We start from the raw sequence: 22,795 nt of genomic DNA, 5'->3' as shown, positions 1-22,795 counted from the left end.
ATTTATTGCCATCCCATCCCACTGATAGTCTGGAGTCGAGGCTGAACTGAAAGGGGGAACCTGTGCACTTCACAGGAACTCTTTGAAAGTCATACCCCACATCAAAGGCACTTTCTAACATGAGTTCTGGGTCCGTGATCCACTCAAATCAGTAAACTTCTGGACTCAACGAAACGCTGCTGGAGTAAAGACTGTTGTGTGTCAGGATTACCTCTCTGCCAGGATTGACTGCTGCCCTGCTTTGCTGTGCTGCCCTGTTGCCTGCTGATTTCTGCCCAGTAGACCAAGATCCATTCATCAAACCCAGAGTGACTCAGAGCAGCTTTTGCTTTCCTTTGCTGCTCTATTGCATCTTCAATTACCCCGAACGGCTTTTTTCCAAACTTTGCCGCTTGCATCTTCGATCAGCCAGAGTGATCCTGCTTAACTTTGCTGGCCGCTGCTTCAATCACCCAGAGCAGCTTTGACAAATTTTGCAGCTTGCATCTTTGATCATCCAGAATGGCCCTGCTAAACTTTGCCACTTGCTGCTTCAATCACCTGAGCGGCTTTGCCAAACCTTGACACTTGCATCTTTGATCACCTGGATCGTCCCTGCTAAACTTCACCACTCACTGCTTCAATCACCCCAAGCAGCTTTGCCAAACCTTGCTGCTTGCGTTTTCAATTACCAGTAGTGGCTCTGGTAACCTTTGCCGCCCACAGGCACCTGGAAGCAGCCTTGCTAAACCCGGCTGCCTCACAGAGCCACAGCGGCTCTGTGAGGCAGCCGGGTGATCATGCCTAGGAATCACCCTGGTGATCATGCCTAGGAATCACTCAACCGTTCCCGAGAGGAGTGCAGTCCAGACATTCTTGCAATTTGTCAAATCAATGCGCACTTGTGCCAAGGAGTCCCTAGCATCACTTCTTCTATATCAACATCAATTATCAACCTTGCTTTATTTGATCCCGCAAGGCAAATATTTAACCATTTACGAATTGGATCTGTATCGTTCTGATCTTGAATTAACCAGATAAATTAGCTATATTTTTCTACATCTGTGTGGAGTCTTTTTGTGGTGTACCTCTTGTGATTATTGTATGTGTGTTGCACAAGTACTTTACACATAGGGCCTGATTTATACTTTTTTTAGCGCTGCATTTGTGTCATTTATTTGATGCAAAAGCGTCAAAAACTTACAAAATATAATTAAACTTAGTAAATTTGTGCCGCTTTTGCATCATATAATGATGCAAATGCGGCGCAAAAAAAGTATAAAACGGGTCCAATGTCTTTTAAGTTAGGTCTGCCTGCTCTGCGTCAAGCTACCAGAGGATGAGCACAGGCTAATTTATGTCATGTAAGTGACTTGCCCTCACTAGGATTGTGGTCCCTACTTGGACAGGGTGCATACCTCTGCCAAGTATTGATCCGATTTATGACAATATAAAACTGTGAATTGCATTGGAGAAGAATTCTTATGAACGTAAAATATGTGATTGTGTGCTCTTCAATCAAATTAGAAGGTGTACTTGGGTGTTTTTCAAAGGAACAAGTAAGTATATATTTTATGATCATCATGGACACTGACCACACATGCTGGCTTAAATCGGTGTTATTTTTTCAAGAAAAATAAAAATATTACGTTTTGCCATTTCCTCAAAAGACATGTTTCTCTTTTCCCATATTTCTAAAACTTTTAAAAATGGCCATTTTGCACTTTAAGTTCAGCTGTTTTAAATATTTTATTCATGTGTCGATGTTTGTCTCTGTTTCCATGCTCAAGTGCATAAGTTGCAATTTTATCTTATGCATTATGATTTAACCACATGTACACATTCATCCCTTTTTAATTTTACAAACCGCTGAAGCAGAAAATGTATCAATATTGCAAACATATTCCAAGGTTTCGAAACTTTCCCAGAGTTATTTCTAGTTCTTTCTGCTTTAAAATGTAAAATAAATACAGGGTTTCCCGTGCACTATCATATTAATAATATCCACTTAATCACTTTTAAAACAGCTTTCTCTTTGAGAGGCTTGCCATGTGAATGAAATGTCGCTGAAGGTGATTTTTGGGGAAGTATAATATGCAGGAGTGCAATCTTATTGCGGTACATTCAGATCAATGTTTTAAGAATGATACGGCTCAACAGTCCTATATGGACATAATTGTCTTTTCATTCCACCTCTAACAGAGGGTTCTGAATTATTACATCCAAGTTTTGTTGCGCGCAAAGCTAGACTCCTTCCCTCCCAATAAATGCAACACCTGAAGCTGACATAGTATATGATGGCCCTGAGCAAATAATATATTCTACCTTGAAATGATCCGGTGGGATAGTTTTCGTTTGACTGCAAGAGAACCTTGAAGATCATCAAACCCCTCTTTTAACAAAACTATGTAAAGAAATGAGTCACTTGGTAAGGTTGTCAATAAGAATGTTCTTTCTTTAGTGCACATAAGACAACAGGTTCCTTTCCATTGCTTTCTTTCCCATTGCAGATGAATGCTAATACCTGTCTCTGAGTTTGTCATTCCAATCAGAGGTCTTATATTATGGTATTTTTAACAAAACGTTGTCACTAATTGCCATTGTTTCTCAGATCTTCTTAGGATGAGGCTGCGGTTTCCATTACAGTCACAGTGACCCTAAATATGAATGTAAATGCCCTGCAGGATCCTGGGTCTGCTGTTTTCACTATTCTAAGGTTGTGGAAAGACTAAGGTGGTCGGCTACCCAAGTCTTGTTTGAGTGTCAAGACTAAAGGTCTAGGTCGGCACCTGAACTCCTTAATAAAAAAGCAAATCATCTCTTCATAATCTTTCAAGGTAAGACCCAGGCACAAATCCTTGCTCTCCATTCCGTTCCACCGTCCACCAGCCGTCTTCTCCTTCAGACACCACATTCACAATGTCTCCAGCGCTGATGCTCAGCTCATCTGGACCCTGAAAAATGGAAACAACATTTGAAATAAGCAATAATAAATTATTTTATGTAGCATTCTTTAATAATGACTTAGGGGGTGATTCCAACTCTGGCGGGCGGCGGTAGCCGCCCACCAGGCGGGAACCGCCATTTGGCTGCCATGCGGGCAAAATACCGCTGCCCCCATTTCAACATTCCCGCTGGGCCGGCGGGCGCTATCCATGTTAGCGCCCGCCGGCCCAGCGGGAATGAGGCCTGCAACACAGGAGCCGGCTCTGAATGGAGCCGGTGGTGTTGCGGCCGTGCGACGGGTGCAGTTGCACCCATCGCGCTTTTCACTGTCTGCTAGGCAGACAGTGAAAAGCTGGCCGGGGCCCTGTTAGGGGGCCCCTGCACTGCCTATGCCAGTGGCATGGGTAGTGCAGGGGCCCCCAGGGGCCCCAGGACACCCCTTACCGCCAGCCTCTTCCTTCCAGGCTGGCGGTACGGGGGTCAGAATCCCCAGGGCAGCACTGCTTGCAGCGCTGCCCTGGCGGATTCACCCAGCCGGGGCAAAAACGGCGGAAAACCACCGGCGGGGCAACTGCGGCTTTACCGCCGTGGTCAGAATGGCAAGGGAAGCACCGCCAGCCTGTTGCCGGTGCTTCCGTCATTCGTGACCCTGGTGGTCTGGCCCCCTTAGTAAGATAGGGCCAAGGGGAGGGAGAAGAATAGTATTAAAAAAGAGGGCACATGTGCACCTCAAACATGTGAAGTATTTCTGTATCCACCGAGTTTCACTTTACTATTTGCGGCAATGAAGAACAAGTTACTTCAGTAACATTTCATCTGGTAGAGACAGTGCTTAATTTGTGCTTATTGTTTCTGGTGTGGGGCACTTATTTTTGAGGGGCAACACATATTTTTCTGCCTCGAGCACTAGTGCGCGCAAAAGACACATATTGTAACGACGGAGGAAGAGAAAAACAAAAAAGCGTCACAATAGGAGAAAGCTGCAAGAGTAAGCTGAAGGGGCAGGGAGTGGCTGTAAATGTATTGAAGAGGCCCGAGATGGCTTCAGGACTACGCTGCCTCAGTATTCTGTGTTCGCAGATTTAATTGCAGCAGCCACAAGTTTAAGAGGAGGGCTTTGGGCACCCACACATTTTTATTTATAAATTAAGCACTGGGTAGAGACAATATGTAGCTGCAGATTCCTTACATTTGAATCCTCCCCAGGTGTTAAAGTGGTTCTGGAAGATGTTCTGCAGCAGTACCCCTGTGTGCCGACAGGTGGCCGCGATCGGCTCCACGTTTGTCGTCAGTGCGTCAAAACTAAGGCCCTGAAAGGGGATTCCCTGCCCCTAGAAATTAGTTCATAAAACTGGGAGGACAGGTGGGTCAATAAGGAATCTGCAGCTGCATATTGTCTCTACCTGATAAAGCATCATCAAAGGTAATTAATTTGTTCATCTGATAGAGACTTCTAGCTGCAGATTCCTTACCTTTTAATAGATACCCAAGCAATACCATGCCTGGAGGTGGGTCTGCGAATCACGTTCATACTAGAAAGTCCTGCAGGACCGAAAGGGCAAATACCCATCCCTACGGACCTAACTGTCCAGGCAGTAGTTTTTGGTAAATGTGTGTAGAGATGCCCACATTGCTGCCTGACAGATGTCAAGGACTGGAACTCTGCTTAGTAATGCAGTGCTCACATCTTTAGCTCAGGTAAAATAAGCATGCAAACCCTCAGGGGTGTAGCACATACATCTTAATGCAGGGTATGACCCATCTGGAGATCGTCCACTTTTGCACTGCCTGGCCTTTCTTTGCACCCACATAACCTACAAAGAGTAGGTCATCCACCCGGAACTCTTTTGCATGAGGAAAGTAGAACACAAATCCTCTTTTTGGGTCCAGGAGGGCGAGTCTCTCCTCTTCCTTTGAAGGATGTGGGGTTCATAAAAAGCAGGCAAGGTGATGGATTGGCCTACATGAAAGGGCATAACCACTTCTGGAAGAAAAGAGGCCCTAGTGCAAAGCACCACTTTGTCAGGATAGATGGAACGGTAGGGCGGCTTGGATGACAATGCTTGCAGCTCACTCACCCTGCTGGCATATGTAATGGCCACAAGGAATCCAGTTTTCAAAATGAGGAGCCTGAGAGGACAATTGTGAGAGGATTGAAAGGAGCTCACGTCAGAAATGTCAAAACCAAATTCAGATCCCATTGGGGTATAATAAATTGGGATGGAGGATAAAGATGTGTAAGACCTTTGAGGAACCTATGTACAATAGGGAACTTAAACAAAAAAGATTGATCAGGCAAGCACAAAAAGGCAGAATTAGCAGACAAATATCCTTTAAGAGTGCCCATAGCATAGCCCTGCTGGGCAAGGGAAAGGATGAACAATAGGACAATAGGACCTCTGAGAGAGGGGCAGAAAACGGGGGGTCAACAGACTTGTCTCTGCACCATTCCACACATTTCTTACAATGACAGGCGTATACCGTTTTGGTGGAGGGATGCCTGGCTGCCAAGATTACATTACAGACTTCGGGAGGCAGGTCAAAAGCTGTCAACTATCGCTGCTCAATCTCCACGCAAGAAGGTGGAGACCGGACAAGTTTGAGTTCAGAACCATCCCCACCTGCTCTCACAGAAGATCCTCCAGAAGGGGCAACCTGATCGGAGCATTGAAGGACATGCTCAACAGCTCGGATACCAGAATCTCCGTGCCCAGCCCAGAGCCACAAGGATTACTTGGGCCCGGTCATTCTTGGTCTTGAGAACCCTGGGCAGAAGTGGTATGGGTGGTAAGGCATAGAGGAGGCCTGAATTCCACTTGAGACGAAAAGTGTATCTGAGTGGTTGCTGTCTTGGAAACTCCAAAATGCAAAACTGCTGACCTTATGCATTCTATGCATTGGCAAACATATTTAACCAAGGTTCTCCTCGCTGTTGTAAGAACCTTGCACCACCTCTGGATGGAGATGCCTTTTGGGATACGCTAGACATTTTCAGCAGAGTTTGTCCGCTCTGGTGCTCAGAGATCCTGACAGATGTTGAACCACCAAGAACATGTCCTGCTGTTCCAGCCACGTCCAGAGGCACAGAGAGGGATCTGACCCAATCTTGGTTTGTTAACCACCACTGCAGATCTTTCACAGTTCCCTCCGGGATCTGGGCCATGTTGCAGAGATTCCCTTGATGCTCCACCCACTGGAACTGCGTGTCCCACTGCAAAGCCCGTATATGCCATCTGGCAGGTGTCACCAGCAGGATGCAGGAGGCCATGAGGCCCACCAGACTCAGGGTCATTTCTCGCTAAAATCCAGGATAGAGACTGAAACTTTGATATAGTAGCCTGAATATCTTGGAATCCCCACTTGGGAGGATAGTCCCGAAATTGCACTGTGTCCAGAACAGCTCTGAACAAAGGGAGCATCTTAAAGGGAGCCAGGTGTGACCTTGATACATTTATAGTGAACCCCAGCGAATGCAGGAACTCTGCCATAGTCTGAAGGTGGGAGATGACAGCACAGGGTGAGCCTGCCTTCAACAGCCAATCATCGAGATAGGGGAAGACTGTAACCCCTAATCTCCGCAGATGAGCCACAACCACTGCCATCACCTTGGTGAACACCCAGAGGGTTCTGGTAAGGCCAAAGGGGAGCATGGTGAACTCAAAGTGCTTGTGGCCTACTGTGAACTGCAAGTAATATCTGTGGACAGACTGGATGGGAGTCCCGCAAGTCTATGCTATCATCCACTCTCCTGGGTCCAGGGCAGATAGAACCTGAACCAAACCGAGCATCTTGAATTTCTCCTTCTTGAAGAAGAGATTGAGGGACCATAGGTCTAGGATAGAGTGGAGGCCATGTACTTTTTGGGGATCCGAAAATAGTGGGAATAGCAACCACAACCTACTTCTGGCACGGGAACCCTCTCTATAGCTCTCTTGGCCAAGAGAGCCGTAACTTCAGCGCAGAGAAGGGACAAATGGCCCTCTGTCTTCTGATTTTGGGATGGTGGCTTGGATCGAGGGGTAGTCTCAAAGGCAAGAGAGAGGCTCTTTCAGACTACCTTCAAAACCCACCTGTCTATTGTGATGGATTGCTAGTGGAGCAGGTGATGGCGAATCCTGCCTCCAACTGGCCCATGGTGGGGGAGAATCAGACTAGGGTGGTTTAGAAGCTGCTGCAAAAGGGGAGGGAGGATGGGGGGTGCACTGTCCAGTTTGCTGGCCACCTTATCCACGAGGTCGGTGGATCCTGTGCCCATGGTAGGAGGCCCCTTGCGTAGCCACGAATGGGGGAAAGGCAGTCTGAGGGGGACATGGGGCCACCACGAGGTCCAAGGACCTAGCCGTAGTTCAAGAATCTTTGAAGCATTCAAGCACTGAGTCTGCATTGTCTCCGAAGAGATGGGTGCCATCAAACGGCATGTCCATAAAGGAAGCTTGGACATCCCATGAAAAGCCAAATGTCCTTAGTCAGGAATGGCTCAGGGCCACTGTGGATGAAATTGCTCTGCCGAGTGAGTCGGTTGTGTTCAGTCTGCAATGGACTGTGAACTTTGCTGCATCTCTCCCATCGGCAACAGCCTGAGAGAGTACAGCCCGGACCTCCTCTGGGACCTATGGTAAAATTTGCACAACCATATTCCATAGTGTGTGGAAATAACAGCCCAAAAGGCATGTGGTGTTCATGGACAACAATGCAAGGCTGGTGGAAGAAAACATCTTCCTAAGTTAGTCCAACCTTTTGGATTCCCTATCCGGGGAATGCACCCTGGGAGGAGAGGCTTGGACCACCGAGCTCTTATGGGTGAGGGGGTTACATTAAAAAACGTGGGTCCCCAGGTGCAGGGCAATGGTGGTGGGCAACTGTCCCATTCACAGGAGCCCCTTTTCTGGGTTTGGAACAGGTACCCAGTTGGACGTCAGTGAGGACCTCATTAAACTGGAGCAGGGGTTATGAGGTGGAAGCTCCTGTTGCACTACCTCTGTCAAGAGATTGGTCTTGATGGCCAATGAAGGCAGTTAAAACTCTAGGACCTCTGCTGCTCTTCTCACCATCATAGCATAAGACGCTCCTTCCTCTGTAGCCACTGTACGGGGAAGAAAACATGCCAGGATCTGAAGAGGTATCCAGTCCGCTGCTTCCCTCACCATTCCATCATGAGGCTGGTATTCTAAAGAGTCCAGTGACCCCTCCCATTCATCCCCAAGGCCTAACCCATAGTTTAAGGGCCAGGATCTGATCTAGGAGGCAAGGCTCCTTCCAGCATTGTAATCGCCGTCGTACAACACACATCCGGTTGAGTGTTGTAGCCAAGGATTACAATGAGGAAGGCACCTCCGATGGGCACGTATGGTGCCGGAAGTGTCCACATCAGCACTGGGGAAGGTTGGAGTGGTACAACTGACACCGGTCCCGATCCAGGACCTGATCCCTGGGTGCCCCTCAGCACCAAAGCTGCTGGCACAAAACCTGAAGGGGCCCCTTCCTACTCTGCAGGGCCCGACAATGTTCCAGTGGTGTCGGGCTGCTGAAAAATTAGGCATATGGCCTTGTAAAACTCTTGGAGTTGGGCAGGGGTCCCTCCAGCCCCCAAAAAGTCAGGGAGGCACAGAGTTAGCCTAGGTGCAGGTTCTGCAGAATGAGGGCTAGAGCATTGTGCTCCCTCGTCTTGTAAGCTGTTTCAACTTCTTGGACTTCTTCTTATGCCTCAACTCACCTGATTGCCTCGAGGATTTGGGGTGGGATGATGACTATAGAGGACTCTGCGATTGATCCTGGGACCTTCCCCTTGACTGAGATCTCGGCGTGCATGGAGTCAATCATTGGCCCACCACCAGTTTCAGGGACTGCTCCCTCAAAGTCTTTGGATGCATGATCTAACTCTCAGAGAACAACTTCAAGTCGCGTTACAGGCACCAAAGACACACGAGGTGTGGATCCATCATGGACATTGCCTGTTGACAGGATCCACAGGGCTTGAAGCCGGTCTTTCTGGATGACATCCTCAAAGCACCAGAAGTAAAAAACTCAAAAAACAGTTGACAAAAAGTTGAAAAAAGGTAGTCACAAATTAACTTAGGGATAGCTCTTTTCGGATCAGCACTTGCTGGTGCGGAAAGAAAAGAACTGACATTAGCACCCCAGAGTGGACCTATATAGGAACCACAACATCATAACTGGCGCGGATGATGCCGAGCTGATTGACGCTACACTGGGATACTGCTCATGAAAACCTCCCGGATCCAGTCTGACACATGGGGAGAATTCAAAGGTAAGGAATCTACAGATAGAAGTCCCCATCAGATAACACTTGAAACGTCTGGCGAGCTTGGTCACACAAGCCAGGTTTCATTTGTTACTCCTGTCATATGCCTGGGTATTGGATTCAAAGGAATGCAATTTAGAGGGTATTGGTAGAGAGTGGCAAAGCCCCTGGGGTTGGTGGGTTAGAAGGTAAACTATATGACTCTTTGGGACTTTTTGTAGATGGTGAGGAAGCTAAATCATGATTGTGGTTCACTCCCAAAACTATGACATGTCGGTACAACATTGTAGTTTCATTGCCACATTCTTTTCTAACAGCTTCAATTGATGCAAAACCACAATTTCTCTCCCCTTCCTTTCATTACTTGTTTTATGACCAATCTCAATTGCAGATGTCAACTGCAGTAGAACTTGTTTACTTGCTACTTTGCTCCTCTGCAGCCTTCAGCACTGATTATCAGTACTGCTTGCACTTCAAACTGAGAACTATCGACATTGCACATTCACTGCTGTAGAAGATTTACTCTCACACATGAGCAAATGTTCATTTATAAAAGGGACAGACATTTACAGATAAAATTGATATCTTAAGTGGGCTAAAGACGAGGCCGTGTGTATGGCTCTCTACATATCAAACGCCCCTAAAGCATTGTCCTAAAGAGACACCCTAACATCCTGCCTTATTGTGAAAATGTAATCATATCACACAGGACCCCTCAAAGGGTCTAGCATCAGCTTTCTGAGTTATTCATCTACTATGAGAATAACAAGTTGATAGTTAATGCCATGAAAATAGATTGTATTTTTTTAGACAAAGCTAGCTTCTTCAGATTGAGATTTGGGGATTCTGTTTCAAGGAATGTGGAGTGATACAAATGCATAGGGGTCTTGTTTAAGAGTAACCTCAACAGACAACCACTTTGGCAAAAGATAATGAGCAATGCCCTTATGAAAATTAATGTCTTTCGATTATTTAACTATATGGAAGCTATGGAAGCTATTCATTATAACAGCTTATTAAGACCTTTTTGGTTTTGAAAACATATGATGCCATGCAGGGCTCTAATTTTATGATATTCACTTTTTGGGCATTTTAGTCTATATTTATCCACGTTCATCTATGTTTATCTATTTTTAGGCCTCGCCTGTGACAGCCAAAGCTTTTTTTGTAAATTAAAGAGTGCCTGCACCGGAAGCTCTGCTCAGGAGCCGGCGACTAGTGCAATTAAATATCAGAGCACCGAATAGCAGGGCTCATAGTCTTTAATTGACTACTAGACACTGCCTGCACATTTTTCTTGCTCATGCCGAGTCCTGCTTCTTCTGTCTTTCTCTTCCTCCATCTTTCCCATCGTGGGTTTTTCCCTCTTCTGTACTCGGAAAATAGCTGGTGCAGGAGGATAAGTGCCAGTACCAAAAAATAAGTGCTGGTGGCCCCCATCAGCAACCACTAACTCAAACTAAGCACTGATGACAGCATATGGCTACAAAACATTGCCAAAGCCAATAGCTTTCATAGCCAAGACTTACTGGCTTAACCAATGCTTGTTATATTGAGGTTTGTGAAAAACAAAGCTGCTAGTAGTATACTGCTGCATATATTTAATTGATAAAAGTGCACTAATACAGGAGTGCCTGAAGGTGTTTAATGCTGTGGGTACCAAATATTATACATCCTTACACTCATCTCAAAATATGAGCATTGTAGAGGGTGTGGTGTAACGACATGAGCTGCTGACTTTGGAACTGGGTGAACCAGGTTCAAGTCTCAGTGTCAGCTCAACATCCTGTGATTCTGGGAAAATTACTTATGGCATGATTGCCAGACTGGCAGGTCGACTGTTGGCCCGCTAGCGCCACGGAGAGGAGACTACTGCGGAGCTGGCTGTCGCCCTCCGGGCCAATGTTTTCACTGGGCTGACCGGTGAAAACATCCATATTAAGAGGTTTCCACCAGTCAGCCCAGTGGAGCCGAGGCCAATGGCATTGCACAGAGGGTGCCCCAGCACCATTGGAATGGGCAGTGTCTGCTGTAGCAGACAGTTTGTTTTTCGAGGGTGCTGTGCAGGGGGGGGCCCAAGCATTGCCTTTCCACCAGCCTTTTTCATGGCGGGGACCCCACCATGAAGGGCTGGCAGAAGGGGGACTCAGCACTGTAGTGGCTGACCTCAACTCCAACCGCTGCCACCCTGCCGGGATCCATAATCCTGGCGGTAGTGGCGGTCTCCTGGTGGTCCGACTGCCAGAGCTGTAATCTGGCAGTCGGACCACCAGGAGCACAGCAGTCCGATAGCCACCGCGAGTTTGGTGGTTCTCGGACCGCCATACACGTAATAGGGCCCTTAATCTCTCTGTGGTAACAATTCAGCTCCTTAAGACCCTCATGGATGATTTACAGTGCTTTATTTCCATGCACATTTGATGGTGCCTCTTTTAACTCCACAACCTGTCAATCTAAGCTACTGGCCAAGAACTCATGACTGACAGCTTTGAGAATCAGTCAAATAGCACATTTATTTCATTTTAAGCAACATTCAAAGATGAATACAGGCAGAGAAATTGTTTTTGGATGTGTTTGTCTATAAAAGTCAGTAATAAGGAAAACTGGGAGTCTTAATTTTAAGTTATGCAAGGTAAAGTGCTAGTAAAAAAAACTATCAGCCTACCTCGTTCAGAAGAAATTGAGGGTGTGCATTTGGTAACTGGTTTGTGAGGTCTGAACCAAAAGTTGGAAACCTTGGCCTGATATTCCTAAGGATTACCTTCTTCAAAGGCACAATCTAATGTACTACTGATGTGCTGAAAAGCTGCTCTTAAAGCAGCACAAATAGCATGTTATGCTACTTTGCATCAAGAGGGTGTTCCATGGAATGTATAGTAATGTATGTATTGGTATTATATAGTTTGAACGTAGATGTGAAGCAATGGAGTGCTGTACATTACATGAGAGGTGGTGAGACTATTGATAAGTTATTGTATATCAAGTAGGGATGAAAGCAAATATATTTTACACACATATAGGCACAGGAAGATTAAATGATTTGCCCAGAATCACACAATGCTGAGGGTAGTGCCAAGTATAGGTTTGAAATCTGTCTCCAGAATCCAAAGACAGCAGCTTGAGCTGCCTGACCACATCTCCTGATGGTTCTTGGGCATTGCAATGCTATGACCCATGGATTATTTTGCAAAGCCAGCTCCATCTACAAAGATAGTGAGACCTGGCTCTGTGTCAAAATATAGCACCTCCTTGAGACAGGCCTTAAGTGTTAGATATGTATTTATTTCCCCTAACAATTCACACATAGCATTGTACTCTAGAAAGGTAACTTTCTATTTCAAAATCTATGCTATATATCATCCACACTCATTTTCAGTATAGTGCAAAGGTGTGTGCATGATTGTGCAAAGTAGCTTGTTTGTGTGCAACTGAAGATAGGAGCCAGAAGCAATATCCTCCTCTTGCCCCACCAAACACGTTTACCCTGCTATAATACTGTAAGAGCCAGGTTAATCGCTAGGTTACTGTCCGTACATCCTCTACTGGCTCTGGGGGAGTAACCCCCTCGACCCAGCATTTCAGAGGTCACAGGACATCTGTGCCACGGTGCTGATCTTCCCTGCTACTGAGGCCGGGACTTCCTTCACTCATTTTCCCTGGTGAATAGCAAGGGCAATCTTAAATGCCCTAGGTGCAGGGAAAAAGCTTCCTCTGTGTCGTATCATTTAAATTTTGTGCTGAAAAACAGACTTCCACTTTGGCTTTTGTTCTTTCTGAACAAAAAGTTTACTGAACAGGCTGTTCTCAGTTAACAGCAGAGATATCCCCACCTGGCAGGTAGGGATCTCTAAATCGCGAAGATGGTCATCCACCTGGTGGCAGACGTCGTTGCCTCTGCTTAGCTAGTGAAATGGCGGGCTCCTCGCCAGTGCTTAATTTGTAAAAATAAAAATGTACGTGCCAGGACCTTCATCAGGAGGACAGGGCAGCTTTCACCATCCATTGCCACCTCCAGCACTGCCAATGACAGTACCAACACAGCTATTAACCATCACACTTTTACAGGTGTGACAGTTCATACTATTCCCGGCCCCCAAAGCTATATGAGTGGCTTGGAGGGTGTAAATCAGTCATTAATAATGTATTTTAAGTTAATAAATAGCTGTGCTCATATCTAAATTAGGAGGACAGCGCCACCATGTTGCAGACTGTCATAAGCACTAGTGCTGACAATTAAGTGCTGGTGCCAAGCACCGGAAACCAATGGCTCTGATAAGGCTCTGCTCCCCCCCCTAAATAAGGCCATTAACCTTTTCTGCTCCCAGTATTTGATAAATATAGTTAAAGTCTAAACTCTCCTCATTCTGTAGGAAAACATTGTTCTGTATTAAGTTTACAATTCGAGATGTTCGCTACATTACCTGTAGACTAATTGTGACATAGAGTTCTTGCCTTTCAATGGTGTCCTTGCTAAGTACATGTCCATAATTTTATGTGAGGAGGTTTTTTTCATTTACTTATTTGGAGATGTCATATATAATTTGCTTTAACGTTATCACAGTGATTCCGTGAATTCAGTAAAAACTTTTCGTAGTACAATTTAGTAGGAAATATTACTGCTCTGCTTGTGTTCTGTGGTACCAAGCGTTACACATATCATTGAATCAATCTATCCCAAGTTATGGTTATAGCTAACTGGTAATCAGGGGAGTGGGTAGGAATATAACGTACACCCACTCTGAATCATATGGAAATGAGTATTTGAGTAAAGTGAGGTTTTACTACCCTTTCTATGAAGGGAGATGGAAATTCTTCACCCTTTCATTCATTCCTTCTTTCTATATTTTATTCTTTATTACTTCTTTGCTTCTTTCTTTTCATCTTTCCTACGTTATATTACTCTTCCTTGGATTCTTTCCTAGCTCCTTCAAATTCCATTTGCCCTTCTTTCCACTATTCGTTCCTTCTGCCCATTCCTTTTTCATTCCACGACTCCTTTATATAATTTGTCCTTTATAATGTTATTTCATTTTCTTTCCTTTGTTCCATCATTTCTTACCTACTCCTATTCTTCTTAAATTGTTTTCTTTCTTCTTTGTATCTTGTTTTTTCCACACCTCTCCTTTCATATAACCCCTTCAATCATACCCGTATTTCTCTTCTTTACTTCCTTTCATCACCTGTCCTTCCTTACCTTCCTACTTCTGTTTCTTCTATCATTACTTCTTAACATATTTCTTTTCTTTTTACATCATTTAATTCTACATTCCTAATTTCGTTCTTTCTTTTCCTCCTGTCTTTGTCTTTTATTTTTGCTTTATACTGCCCTTATTTTTTCCTTCCTGTCTTTTTGTCCATCCTTCGTTCTGCATTTCTTACGTTCTTTTTCATCCTTTACTCACTCTTTTTTCCATTCTTTCTTTTTCGTTCTTTTGATTTTTTACCCTTTTTCTTCCATCATTTTTATTCTTCTTTGCATTTTTCTTTACTTCCTTCTTCTGTGCTTTCTCACTCCATTTACCATTTGCTTCCTTTTTTCGATACTAGCTTCTTAATTTTATTTTTCTCAAAAGTTTGGTTCCTTTGTCCCTCCCTGTCCCTACCCCACAGCTGTCAGATGGTACTTTCTTCTCTGCAGTATTTATTAGCTTATGTTTTGCGACTTTCGAGTCAAAGAAGAAAGCTAGCTGGGGCCATAAAGAACAATGTAATATGTCCCAGTGGCATCCCTACAGAAACCAGTATAGTGGAAGATTTACTACACCCTTCCAATTTATGGAGGAAGTGACAAAAGCTGAATTCTCCAGGGACGATCTCCCAGTAGACATGTCTCTGTCATTCTCTCCATACAGCAGGTAATTCCAATGGTGAATTCTCCACTAGAGGTCTTTGAATTTCCACCACAGATCAGAGGATTTTATGTCACGACCCCCTAAAGGCCATATTTCGAGCTGTATAATAATGGATAACCCTTCGATTTCTAGAGAAAACGCTGAATCCGTGAAGAAATCCTCTAATGGATTTTTTTACTCCGTCACAGTACCAAGACGCTTGTCCAGACATACTTCATTCTCTGCTCTAGCACGTTGTTCGGGAATCAGAGGACTGCCCAATTGCTTCCAACTCCAAATGAGGCCCTCACCATGGGTGAGCGGAGCTGAGAAGCTGTACAGATCACAACTTTGCAAATGTTAAATTTCAGGCCATGGAAGCTTTGTGAAGCATAACGTTTTAAAGAGCATGAAGGACTGGCAGCTTCATCGGGCATTCCCTGCTGCTCTTGGCACATGGAGAGGCAGCTGCTGGACGGGCACATTTTTGTAAATATCCTCTCTGTAAGTGGCCAACCTCGCCGCATCCCTTGCCATTTGCAGCATCCCCAGGTATGTGTGCTCGTCGTGCCTAGAAATTTCCTTTTTTAGCTCTCATACATGTGCAGCGACCCTAGCTTTCCTGTCCCGTTCCTTGTCACGTGCCCTGTTCCCATCATCCTGCCATTGCTTCAGGATGCTCCACCATTCACGGGAGGTGCATTCCTTCAGCAAGAAAACAGCTGATTTGTGCGCGGAGAGGGGAGGGGAGTAGGTAAAATGAGATGATCTGAAAACTTGGCCTGTCTTCGCTGAAAGGAAGTTCCTGGCTTTGTCCAGCGCCATGGGTGAAGGATTTTCATTTGCCCGTCCATACCCCTACGTTCCTAGGAGTGTTGTGAATGTATTTCTAGCTCCTCTTGGAGCTTTGCATTCCATGCAGAGGAAGAGAAATGTGAAAAGGAATCTTAAGGTATCGACACTCAAGTACTCTTAAGTTGACTTCAGGTGAGAGGTCCCCAAGGGTACAGTGGTGTGACAGTAATGCTGTGGGCCCCGTGCCACAGTGGAACATGGGCACCGGAGGGCTGCTTTTGTAGCAATGTCTAGAAATAACAAGGGCCAAGGGGGGCCCTGAAAACTCTGGGTTCCAGTGCAACTGCACCTGCTACGCCATTAATAGATACGCTCCTACAATTGTTTGGCTCTGACACCTTTTGCACTGCCAACTCACGGTATTGCAAACTGTAATCAGCATTGCGTGTTGTACGAGGAGTAGAATCTCGGGACAATGGGCTAGATGTAAGAAGCCTTTTTTGAAGTTAAAAATGGCCTGATTTACGAAATCAGCCTGTTTGTGAATGGAAAAAGGATTTTTCTAATGTCTCAAACCCCACTTTTCATTTGCAACCTAAAAAGAATTCTGTTTTTGGAAGTAGCGCATTTAGGACATCTCTTCCACATGCCAAATCGTTTTTTGTTTTTTTTAAAAATATTTTTATTACATTTTTGCTTTAATTCTGCTTCCAACATTTACTAGTCTCATTTTACAGATATATTGCATCAATGGCGTTGCTGATACACAGTTTAACACACTAACTTAACAACTTAACTGAGGTCATTATCGCACATTAAATAAGGGGTACAGAAATGGTTCCTGAACAATCGCTCGCCAAAATAAAAATGTGAGTACATTTCCGTTACATCAGGCATATTCTCTTGTGGTGCTGGCGCCTATGTGTTGCGTGAGGGAAGGACTGATACAGTGGGGATATGCGTGTTGAATGTGGTGTGTATAGCTCGCATTATGCTGTGGAAATGCATCTCTTCTATGGGCGATCGTGATGGGACACCCCTGGCTCGCACACAGGTGCAGGGAGGTGCCACCCGTTCCGATGATTCTCGCCTGAAAAGTCCCTAATAGGGCAGGATGGGGTGGGGAGCTGTCGAGGCTGACCGCTATTTACAGCTGTTCGTGTGTTTTAGTTCAGGGCGGTTTCTCATCGCTTTTGGCATCTAGTCTATCTATCAGGATCTCCCACACCTCGCCGCCCGTCTGTTGTGGTCCCATTTTTGTGATCCTTAGCACCATCAGTTCTGCGCTGGCCCATCTTAGTGTCGCGTTGTGCCAGGACTTCAGGTCCGGGGCGGCGGCCGACTTCCATTTCATTGCTATCAATCTCTTGTACATTACGAAAGCTAAATCAATAAACTTATGTAAGTGCTTGTGCTTTTTGTTTCTATTTCTCAGGCCTAGCAAGCAGGATTTAGGCTCTACTGTGAGTGCCAGGCCCGTCAATTCAGATACCTTTACCACTATTGCACTCCACTTTTCTCGTATTAGGGGACAGTCCCATACCATGTGATAGAAATGTGCCAGCGGGGCACGACATCTTGGGCAAGCGGGCTCAGAGCTAGGGAAGATACTTTTAATCCTGGCTGGAGAGAGGTACGTTTGGTGTAGATAATTTAGTTGCGTATATATCTGAACCTTGGGTTCCTCGATACTCCCTTAGTGTGTAATAGGGCACAAGGCCATTCCTCTAGCGTGATCGGGAGTGGAATCACCTCGTTCCACTTAGTTAGTGCTTTCCCCAGGGCGGGTACCGTCTCCTTATTAAGTACTTTGTACAGGTTCGACACTATTCGCAGTTGGCCGTCGTATTGCAGCATATGGTGTACAGCAGTGGAGGTCGCGGGTTCCTGTTCTCCCGACCCCCATGTCTTCTTTATGGTGTGGCATAGGGCGTGATATGTCATAAATTGCCCTGGGCTTACTGCTGAGAGGTCGCGTATTTCTTCGAAGGTCATTCATTTCCCTTCCTCAAAGCAATCCCCGACCTTCTCGATGCCCGCCTCTGCCCACACCGTCAAAGACCTTCTTCTGTCTCCACCAGCCCAGCCCGGGAGGGCCCCCAGTTGCACTAGAGGGGAGTAGGGAAGCGCGCGGCGTCCACCCTGAATATATCTCTTCCAGCACGCATGCGCCACCTGCAATTGCGGTTTGCCGGCTATTCCCTTCAGGGCTCCGGCTGCCATCCATGCGACCACTGGTGTACCCTTTAGGTTGGCTAACGCTCCTGCTGACTCTGCTACTGTAGGTCTATGTATCCAGTCCAGTACCCACTGGAGCTGGGCAGCCGCATAGTAGCGCTCGAAGTTTGGGGTGCCCATGCCACCTTCGGCTACTGGGCGTTGTAGTGTGGTGAGGGCGACGCGCGTTCTGCCTCCTGCCCATATGAGTTGTAGCAGTACACCGTTAAGTTTGCGGAAAAAGCTCTTGGGGACTAAGAGTGGCAGCGCAGAGAAATAATACAGCAGGCGGGGAAGTATCAGCATATTTGCTATTGCAACTCTGCCCATTGGTGACAGTGGCAGCCTGCCCCAGAAGCGGAGTGATCCCTTAATGGAGGCAAGTGCTCTCCCCAGGTTACCGTCTCTGAGGTCATCTTGTTTATGGTATATTTGTACCCCCAGGTATTTAAATGAGTCAAAGCACCATCTCAGGCGCCCGGATAAAGTTGTTGTACGGTTTGACAGTGTCCGGGTGATTAGGGGAAATACGCACGATTTTTCCCAGTTTACTACCAGTCCGGACACTGTGCCGAACTCAGCGAGGAGTGTCATTACTGATGGTATTGTTTCGTTTCCATTCCGGAGGTAAATTAAGGCATCGTCAGCGTACAAAGATATTATATGTTTCGTCCCGATCCTTAGTATACCCCAATCCTCCTCCCTCAATCTTAGGCGAGCAGCCAGGGGCTCCATAGCGATAGCAAATAGCAGGAGGGATAAGGGGCATCCCTGTCTAGTGCCCCTTGCGATCGGGAAGCTTTCAGATACCGTTCCGCCTGTTCTGACTCTTGCTTGTGGCCAGGAGTACAATGTCTGCACCCATTGTATGTATTTTGGGCCTATTCCCATTTCCCGCATGGTATCAAATAGGAAATCCCACCCCAGCGTGTCAAAAGCCTTTTCTATGTCCAATGATAGTACCATTTCGTCATATGCGTCCGGGGGGGGTGCTTCCCATCACTCCCAGAAGGCGGCGAGTGTTTAGAAATGTATTTTGTTTGGGAATGAAGCCGTTTTGATCTTCGTGTATCACTGTGTGGATGACTGGGGCCAGCCTATTGGCCAACATCTTGCCCAGTATTTTACAGTTGGTGTTCAAAAGTGATAGTGGTCTATATGATTTGAAATCTGTGGGATCCCGTCCCTGCTTGGGCAGGACCGCTATCACTGCTTCCCTCTGTGTGGGGGGTAGTGCCTTGTGTCTCCAGGCCTCTTCGAATACTTTTAATAGATGGGGCTTCAGGAGAGCCGAATACTTCGCATAGTATTCCATTGGGAGGCCATCCATTCCTGGTGCCTTGTTTCTTGGCATTTGTGTTAATGCGGCCTCTAGTTCCTCTACTCTCAATGGGGCTTCTAGTTCTTTGGCATGTTCATGAGATAATTGTTTTAAATTAGCGCCAGATAGGAAAGTTTCGAGCTGACCGGGTGTGTAATCCGAGTGTTTTGTGTATAGGTTTGTGTAATAATCCCTGAACACCCTGTTTATATCTGCTGGCGTGGAGACCCACTCATTATTGTCTAGTTTTATAGTCCCTATTGGGGTCTGTTGCTGGGTTCCCTTTAGGAGCCAAGCCAACAGTCTTCCCGACCTGTCCCCCTCAGATTGTTGACGCATTAAATGATACTTATGATCGTGTTTGCGGAGGCCGGAGTCAGTTTCTTTGTATTTTATGCGTGCTTCCTTTAGTGTGGCGTATGGTGCTGTATTACTGGCTATCGCTACTTCAAGTGTTCTCAGCTCCTTTTCCAATTTGCTTATCTCCGAGTGTAGGGCGCGCCTGACCCCCCACGAAGTTGCCATGCAGAGCCCTCTCACTACCGCCTTATGTGCCTCCCATTCCGTTGCTCTTGTGTTTGCGGAGTCAGAGTTGACTTCCCAATATTGCTTTGGTGCTGTACCTAGTTCCTCTGCATAGGCCTGGTCCTGGAGCGCTTCTGGCTGCAGCCGCCATGTGGGGATTGCCTGTCGGGTCCCGCCCCAGCCCAGGGTTATTTTGAGCGGGGAGCGGTCAGACAGTGTTGTAGCTAAATATTCTGATTCCTTCGTTAGCGCGCATATATCAGTGGTGCCCCAGATTATATCTATTCTTGAGTGCACCTTGTGTGGCACAGAATAAAATGAGTATTCTCTCTGTCTGGGGTGCTTTAGTCGCCAAAGGTCATGTAGTCTCATGCCATCCGCCCATTTCTGTAGTGGGCTTTTGATGCTTCTGAATATTACTGCTGTTTTAGGAGGAACCGATCTGTCTAACTCTGCGTCCGGGAGGCAATTAAAGTCACCCCCCCATATTGTGGGCGGCGCTGGGTTGTCCAGCAACGCCGGGGTTAACGACTCCAGAAATCTCGCCTGCGCATTGTTGGGTGCGTATATCCCTATGAGGGCTAATTGTCTCCCATCTAGGTGGCCTTCCACTATCACATATCTGCCCCCTGTGTCAATCTTGTGCGAGGTTCTGGCAAATGGGACACCTCTAGCTATCCAGATCAATACCCCCCTGGCGTACGCTGAATGTGTTGTGCCTGTGACCTGCCCACCCCATTTCGTCTGAATCTCTTGTAATTCATCATCCATTAAGTGTGTTTCTTGTAGGATAACTATGTGGGCCTTTAAGCGCTTGAGGCATGCGTGCACTTGCGCTCTCTTGCTCGGTGTGGACATTCCCCTTACATTCCATGTAATTATCTCATATTGTTGTGCGTCTGCTACAGTTTGTTGAGCCATGTTGCCCTGTGTGGTGCCGCAATCTTTTGTTCCCTTTTTAGTCCCATTTCCTCCCAGCTATCTGCGCATTTTATTAGGTCTATGTCTAGAGCTGGCGAACATGTTAGTGTACCCTGCTGGCGGTGTTGACCTCGTCTAACCCCTCTAACTCCCACTATCCCACCCACCGTGTTTACTAATCCCTCTAATTGAATACTACCACTCAAACTTAAAGAAAAAAGGAAACAAAATAATAGAAGAACCCCAACTTTGTTACTAGGTGGGGCCGGTATCTGTTCGGACACTCGTGGGGGGGTACTCATTCTGGTCGGGCGTGTCACCTATGCGGAGCACACACCCTTCCTCAGACCTGGTCTGTGAATGTACACATGCGTTTACGTGAGCACCCCCGAGAGGGCCCTCTCATTTATCTCCCTCCCTCCCTCCACCACCCATCGCGTTTATACTGCTATAATCACTGGTGCGCAGTTTAAAACATGAAAAGATACATTTCGGAGTCAATGCGGTTTATGTTGCGATTCCAGCTTTAGCCGCTTCAGGAATCTGGACTCCTAATGTCCTGGCCGGTTCCTGACAGTCTCGCTTTTATTGCTTTATCCATTTCACAGTTCGTCTGCTGTTCTTGGAGTGATGTCCGGGCCTCTGAGAGCTTCCGTGATTGTTGAAGTTGAGTTGGTCGAGTCCGAGTCTGATGCGGACGTAGGAGTCGTCCGGAGTATCTCAAAGGGGTTTTGCATGAGTGTCGGCGTTTCTTTTAGTATTTTCGCTCTTTCTTCTGCTGCCTGTTTCTCGGTGGGGTGGCCCCTTGGGCGCCCCTTGCTATGTTTCTTAGTTGCGGCGGCAGTCCATTCTTCCTCCTCAGGTGCGCCCTCTTTTGACTGCGCGAGGCCTTTGGCATGCATCCATGTCCAGGCATCTTCTGGGGAAGCAAACATATGTGTGCGGTCATCCAGACTCACCCTCAGTTTAGCTGGAAAAAGGAGAGCGTACTTAATGTTGTGCTCCCGGAGTCGTTGTTTGATTTTAACAAAAGAGTTCCTCCTGTTCTGTACCTCTTGAGTGAAGTCCGGATATGCCTGGATCACTGCATTCTCAAATTGAAATGGACCTTTGTTGCGGAAACGCTGTAGAATCAGATCTCGGTCCCGGTAGTTCAGGAGTTTCACTGTGAGGGATCTAGGAGGTCTGCCCAGGATTCTATTTGCTCGTTCTACCGAGAAGAACTTGGAGGGGGAGCCATTCAGTACCTCTTTTAATTAGCCATTGCTCTGTTGTTAGCTCTGGGTTTTGTTCCGGGGGGAATTCCGGTATCCCCACTAGACGAATGTTGTTACGTCTGGATCTGCTTTCTGCTTCTTCAGCCCGTCTCCAAAGGGTCTTTACTTCCGCATCTAACCGTTGTATTTGTTTCTGATTATCTGATACAGTTGGGCCTGTCGCTGCTAGGGTATCCTCCGTTATTTTCACCCTTTCTGCCAGTTTCCGGTGGTCCACTCTAAGTAGATTTGAGTCTTGCGTTACTGCGTCTATTTTATGTTCTAAGGAAGATTTAGTGTCCATGATAGCCTGTAGTACTTTTTCAAATTGCACTGAGTGCGTTTGAAGTGTATTTTCAAGCGATTGCAGGGTTGTATTTTGCGATTGTTCAGTGTGCGCCAGGCCCGGAGTATTTCGCTCCTGATTCTTTGTCATCCTAGATTTCCCAGCCATTTCTTCTCCTTACGAATGGAGCTATCTACCAGGGATAGAGGGAGTAATTGGATATATCTTTCGGTAGTTGTATGATTTTGAGTGCGACTATGCTTCTTTCAGGTTGCAGGGTCTTTCCTGAGCGGCCTCTTCATTTATTATGCGGGGCAGGCCCAAAGAGTAATGTGGGATGTCGCTGTGGTTCCTGCAGGCCCGGCGGGGCACAGGATATTGACTGCGTGAGCCCCCAGCCCCCTGTTGGGAGCCCATCACGAAGTCCCCTTTTTTGGGGGTGGGGGGAGACCCAGG

The 22,795-nt window shown here is 46.4% G+C and overlaps 1 protein-coding gene across 2 annotated transcripts in view; it reads right to left on the bottom strand.

Annotated features, from left to right (window-relative positions):
- Positions 1–1,711: 1,711 nt before the first annotated feature.
- PSTPIP1 (proline-serine-threonine phosphatase interacting protein 1) overlaps positions 1,712–22,795 on the bottom strand; it is a 484,932-nt gene continuing 463,848 nt past the window's right edge. The window contains exon 15 of one of the 2 annotated variants that reach the window (XM_069222343.1): positions 1,712–2,933. In XM_069222343.1, the coding sequence (XP_069078444.1) occupies positions 2,802–2,933 (132 nt within the window). In that variant the 3' untranslated portion in view covers positions 1,712–2,801. The remainder of the gene's footprint in view (positions 2,934–22,795) is intronic. The other variant, XM_069222342.1, reaches the window with a different exon arrangement.

The sequence above is a fragment of the Pleurodeles waltl genome, chromosome 3_1 (assembly GCF_031143425.1).
Source record: "Pleurodeles waltl isolate 20211129_DDA chromosome 3_1, aPleWal1.hap1.20221129, whole genome shotgun sequence".
NCBI classification, from domain to species: domain Eukaryota; kingdom Metazoa; phylum Chordata; class Amphibia; order Caudata; family Salamandridae; genus Pleurodeles; species Pleurodeles waltl.
The sequence above is the reverse complement of the archived record's forward strand: the minus strand, read 5'-3'. Positions and strand labels throughout refer to the sequence as shown.